Genomic DNA, 6,422 nt, shown 5'->3' with positions numbered 1-6,422 from the left:
CGAGTTTTCTAAGAACGGGAAGGAGCGTAACTCCATCACCATCGTCTGGGGGAAGGCCACCGGCGCGGAGGAATACGAACTGCAGGTCCGCCGCATCACCACCGGCGTCCAGGCCAAGGTAGGTTTTCATCTCCGTTTTTTCGACTGGATGGTGAACTGCATTACGCTCTTACTGCATTGGGACTGAGTTTAGATATGTTAGGATGCGTTTGGGACCATCATGTTGTTGTGTGAAAGTCGATTCAGCACCAAGGACAGTGGTGTTACCTCTAATATAACTGTATGTCTGTACCAGGTACAGTGTCAGTGTGAACTGTGACCAGCTACCTCCTATAGAAAATTATCCACCCTATCTAGCCAATTTCTACTATCTTTCAGCAACCAAAGAAGTCTGGTGTAACTTTGTGTAATTAGTTGCATGTACACACGTAGTGTTTATCTAATCGACAAGCTAAGTGGCACCTTCTCTGCATGGCTTTGCATGGTGTTGTTAATTGCATGCCTACTTCACTTCCTCTCTTTAGCGTAGATCAGTTTTCAAATCACGAGAGAAGCCTGATGCGAAGGTAAGTCGGGCTACAAAGTACCCATAGTATTGTGTAAAGAATATGACATTAATTGCTTATTTAGTACAGTAGACAGATTGATAAATAAATGGATAGATGAATGAATATGGATGGATGAATAGATAGTAAGTAGATAGATAAACAGTGATAGATTAATAGATAAATACATTGGAAAGCGACAAATTTATTACATTTATCAAATATGGGATTTATACCTTTTTCGGCATGCAGTCTGAGCATCTGAACCCCGAGTCTTTTTCTCCTATATGGTGAAGTCTCGCTGATAACTGCCAGGGGGCGCTGGTAGACCGTCTGAATTTTCCCGTTCCTGCAGTACGTGTGGAATGCTTCACGTCGCAAACCACTTAACGTTGCTTTCTAGCTTTTCGTAACTTCAGGGGTGCGAAAGAATTCATACGAATTTCACGGAATTCATACAAATTTTACGGAATTCATACACATTTTACGGAATACATATACGACCCATTACTCGGAAACATACGATCCTTATTAATTTTGTGACCCGCGCCTGAATCCGGCCAAATCAGTAAGGATCGTATGAACTTTGTGGCAATGAAAACTGATAGAAACCTCCCTCCCTCCCAGGTCGTGCACATGACTTTCCAGCCCAACACCGCCGACGTCCTGGGCCTGAAGGAAGGGGAGTACAAGCTGACGCTGCTGGCCAAGAACGCCTTCGGGACTTGCCTGGAGCCCCGCACCGCCACCATGCAGTACTTCGCCGACGGGACCCGCCCGGAGATCCGCAACACTCCGCTCCCCACCGAGAACTACCACAAATCCGCTATGGTGTAGTAGCCTTGCTTCTGAGGGTGTGTAAGGAAGGGTGTCTTAAAGTGATATTACGTAAGATTTTGACTATTATAAACATCGTTGTTTTACACATTTTCTTGTTCTATAAGCCTACCTGGGTTCATAGTGACATTTCGACGTCGTTGCGCCGCAAAAACGTGATAGAAGCTGCATGCCGAAGATAGTGCGAAAACCGCTGTTTGTTTACATTCTTTTTAGGAGCCTCCTAAATATCCAGCAGGCCTGGTGGAACTTATTCCCGCGCTGAGTCGCCGGAAAAGCGAAATAGCGGCGCTGTTAAACATGTTGAAAGTTATCGAAAATGACAATCTACATGGGAAAATTTCACTTATTTACATTTACAATTTTGGCGCAAAAATCTTACATAATATCGCCTGAAGGTTTTAGTGGACAGGTATGGGGTGTTTGCATGTCACGATGATGGTGGGTTGACTAAATAGGTGGTGACTGGTAGTCATTCTGAACGATTCTACAGAAGAATGTAAGAGTTTAAAGTCTTGCAATCTTTAAAACATATCCAGGGTCAGGATCAGACACATTGAGGTAGATAGAATGCACGGGAGTCTTACACCAACCAAATACCCCCAGTGATGATATAACCACCTAGCTGCAAACACCCAATCCTGCCTTGGGCCCTGTTCACACTGAACCGCCGTAACCGCAATTCGGGTAAATCGCATTCCTCACATCTGATCCGTGCCACACGTTCCTTTCAAACCGTGCCTGAGCACTCAATGCGATTTGGAGCGTTCAGATGGGGCCACTCAAATCCGGCTTCGGTGGAATCTGGATCGAATGGGGTTACGGCATCTCCGTGTGAACGGGGTCTAAAAAGTGGTGTAATAGCGGCTGGCACCTGTACCCGGTGCTATTAGGACAACCTACAAGGATATAGGGATATAGGCAGAGAGAGAAAATAGATTTATTTATTTATTGTTACTCACTGTGGCCGTACAAGTGATAGCACTGGTTGCTTTAAATTTTTAAAAGACAATTAAAGTTGAAAAACCTACTTGTACAAGAAATCGATTTCCATGACAGAAAAAATGGCGGAATCGAAGCTTGAAAAGAGCCTTTTTAAATCTAAAGTGACCAGTGTTTGGTGATCCTGTTTGTAAGATATATTCTATATTGTTGTAGACATACCAATATTTATCTATCAAAGACTATCAGAACAAGAGAAACTTAAAAAGATAGTATAAAAGTTAGTATAACATTAAGAAGAATAGATTTTACCTTCTCCTATACTCAATCTTTACCTTGTTGTCTACTCTATAGCTAGTATATTTCATCTGTGCTTAAACTTAAGTACTATGTAGAATAGTGGGTTAGAATAAGCTAACTTGAACTTTCGCTTGCAGAACCTGTGTAACAAGTGCTCTATCTCATGTAAACTCAGCTCTCTATTCTATACTGTACGTGATTGGATATGGATTTTCACCATGGTCGTTTCCACTTAAAGTTTGACAAATTAAAAGCTGTTTTTTTCTGCTTTTGTTCTTTTTTGCTTCTCTTTTGTATCCATCCACTGCAAGTCCTACTGTTGCTTTCAACCCTTGTCGTGTACTGAAAGAATGCACGTCGTCTTAGACCAGTATCCGTTTAATATTTCAGGACCTTCTGGTTGAGACCACGTGCTAAATGAGGCACATCGCCAGTGTGACGACTTTGATGGAAGAGCATCACTTTAAAGACGGTTGGGACACAATTTTCCCCCAAGAAGTATGGTTTACCGTCTTCAAAAACTAATAATGACGAAGCATGGCCGTGTGGGCATTGTTCAAAAACAAAACAGCAGCGAACTGACAAAAAGTTTTGCCCCACAAAAAATTACCAATATGCTTGTCAATTTTTTGAGACCAAAGTACAAAGTAGTTGAGGGCTGGAGACCAGCATTGAACAAAATTGGGCAGTCAAAACTCTGAAATGCTTACAATGGGATCACGTTTTTCTTGTAAAATTATCGTCCCAAGCAAGACATTGCAAGTGTTTTGGTGAGGCTAAGTATAACTGAGATTATGTTTTACTTCCAAGTGAAGCATTTAATATCCACTTTGGTTGCATTCTCATTGACGTATGTAATCAAATTTGGACTTGTGCCTGGTTCGGAGTGAGAATTAAAAGGAACATTGTATCTAGGAAAGTGTTTGTTGCAATAATTAGGATTTCTTAGTATATGAGACAATAGGTGTTGATGCAAATTGCCACTATCAGTGTTTTATACATGTATTGGAAAAGTCTTATCACAAGTGATTTGTTGCGTGTATCTGTAAGACTTTTAACTCAATAGAGATTTAAGAAGATAGAATTTCGCCATATGCGTGTTGTGAACTGGGTTTACCTAGAGAAGAGGACCAAGCTTTTACATTGTACCCTTATTTATCTTTAGTAAATTGTCACGGGGATCGTTTTGTGATGATTAATTCATCAAATGCCACATGTTCCCAGTGTCAATTTCCCAGATGCCACATGTTTCTTGAGATTGAGTCAATATACTGTGAACATATTGGCAATAGTACTGTTGTGTCGTTCTTTTGCAATCCGCTAGATGACGCCCTTGACATGCAACGAAAGTTGGCGATAATTGATGACACGGATTGCAGCTATTGAATTGTTTTCTATATTGGGACGAAATAGAGGAAATATGTAGTATAGATAACTATTACGAAATAATACGATTACGACATTATTTAGTGGACTTTATGTACCCATGCTAGTTTACCACCAAATGATGTTAACCAAAATGTAACCATTTATTCGATGGGTTAAGAAATAGCCACGTGCACACAATTTCTTAGTGGTCCATCCATAGCTTCTTCAGTAATGGTGCTAAATCACATGCATACTGTGCATACAAACGCTACCAAAACATTATCTTCTACGCGAAGGTAAAAAAAAAATTAGGCGACTTTTACCCGGCGTATAACGTTACGTTGCCTGGAGTCATGTAACTACTACAAATTGTCCTGACATGCTATAAGCGTTGTGTTAATTCTAGCCAAGGCGCCTCAGTGTAGCCAAACGCTTTGTGTACATGTAGATGCTGGTCGTTTTAGAGTATCGAAATTTCTGTCAACTAGAGTTACTCCCCCTGGCTTCAAATATCGTTTTTTTTTTCCACGCATCTTCTTTAATCCATCGGTCAGCAGCGGCTTTAAAGGTTCGAAGTTTCAGACGCCACCTTCGTGCAGTCACCGTAAAATCTATCGGTTCTACGTGAGGTGGTACACGGATACCTGCTAACGACTTTGGCTTCTGTATCGGAAAATGACAAAAATCCTGAACAAAACGATCTGTTACCAACAAAAACGCCCCGTCAAGTTGTGCACGCTCGTTTCCCCCGGCCCAGGAGGATTAGTCAAGTCCAATCTCAGCAGGAACTTTGCAGTTTACTTTGGTCTGGAAATGGATGCCAATCAATTCTACGTATATAACGTTATATGTAAACAATAGAAAGTTTGTTGCATACAAATAATAATTCATGCCCGAGGGCTAATTGCAAGAACATGATAACAAAATAAACATTAAAAATGACAATAAGTAGATCTAATACTAATACTACTTTTGGTATAGTTATTGTTGGGTTTGATTTCTTTTCTGTGTGCAGTGGATATGAAATGGCCTACATTTTGCGAGATGTATGATTGGGAGTTGTTAATAGAAATGAAGTTTTTTTGTAGGCTGGGAAGGTGAATAAAGCTAGCTAGGGAACATTTTGGTGACCATTTTAAATAAGTTATCTTTTTCGGTGCTATAATGAGATATAAACAAGAAGCTTAAGTTATACAGTGTACTTTCTAGCTGACCAACTCCCACGGCATGTTGTCTCTCTATTTCGCCAATTTCTACTTTTTCCAGCCGCCTCCCGAAGTTTGGTAGAGGCAAGTTTGTCGGGCCAATAAATGATGTTGTATTTCAGACTCAGCGTATATTAAGGGGTTGAAAAATAGTTTTAAACTGTCACAACAACAGCATACCAGAAGTTTTCAGTTTCCGAAGCATACCAATGGAAATCCATCTATCATATCTTCACCGCACCGAAAAGCTTACAAACCAAGAAATGGGCCAATAAATGCAATTTTCCGCTCATAGCTACTGCGCGTTTTTCAATTTTCGGATTATGTTCCACTTGATTGAAAACCTATCATATACGATTGATTGTTCTTGAAGTGCTTCTGATATAGAAGACAGTCTTGTGAGAAAAACACAGCACTCTAAACTAGCCTCTACCAGGCTTTGGGAGGTGACTGCAAAGAGTAGAAATCGGCCAAATAGCCGAATACAGCGATAACATGCCAGGGGAGTTAACATGCCAGGGGAGAAAACATTTTGCAGCCTCCCGAAGCCTGGTAGAGGCTAGGACAAAACTAGAAAGCACTGTGACACACGTAGCCTCTACCAGGCTTCTGGAGGCGGCTGGAAAGAGTAGAAATTGGCCAAATAGAGCGATAACATGCCAAGGGCGTTGGTCCGCTAGAAACTACATTTTACCGCCAATTTCTACTCTTTTAGGCAGCCTCCCGAAGCCTGATAGAGGCTACTTGTGTCACGGTGCTTTCTAGTTTTGTCCAACAAGAGTGCTGTGTCTTTCTCACGAAGCCTGGTAGCCTGGTAGATGCCATACACGTACGGGCACAAGAACTGCATGTTACACACCTTCTTTTCATTAAATAATTAAAATTCACGAAATTCAGCTGTTAGCCAGTGTTATTGCTACTCTAAGCTCGCTCAATAACTTCGACACAGTAATATAGATAACGCTGCCTGCGTAAATCCAACTCCGATACCATCATGAAGGAAAATTAAACGAAAGGACCGACGGATACAATCATTGTGTAGAATGTGAATAAAAACTTTGCACTGCAACTTCAGAACATTAACAAGAAAGTTTAATCTATAGAAGTAAAAGGTACAGAGTGAGGGTGAGCAAGCAAACTTTTAGGAAGGAATCAGGTCATTTTGGTCACCGTGCAAACCCCCTCTACTGAAGATCAGACAGCTGCAGTATCTGACGTCGATACT

At 41.1% G+C, this 6,422-nt stretch overlaps 1 protein-coding gene across 1 annotated transcript in view; it reads left to right on the top strand.

Moving 5' to 3' along the window:
- The window catches only part of LOC109486215 (volume-regulated anion channel subunit LRRC8E-like), a 6,112-nt gene extending 4,589 nt beyond the window's left edge, over nt 1-1,523 (top strand). Inside the window, exons 8-9 of the mRNA XM_019789929.1 lie at nt 525-566; nt 1,173-1,523. Coding sequence (XP_019645488.1) covers nt 525-566; nt 1,173-1,382 — 252 coding nt within the window. The 3' untranslated portion in view covers nt 1,383-1,523. The remainder of the gene's footprint in view (nt 1-524; nt 567-1,172) is intronic.
- Nucleotides 1,524-6,422: the final 4,899 nt, after the last annotated feature.

This window comes from Branchiostoma belcheri, unplaced genomic scaffold (genome assembly GCF_001625305.1).
Source record: "Branchiostoma belcheri isolate BF01 breed outbred unplaced genomic scaffold, Haploidv18h27 scaffold8, whole genome shotgun sequence".
Classification (NCBI taxonomy): domain Eukaryota; kingdom Metazoa; phylum Chordata; class Leptocardii; order Amphioxiformes; family Branchiostomatidae; genus Branchiostoma; species Branchiostoma belcheri.
This window is presented reverse-complemented; position numbering and strand designations above follow the sequence as displayed.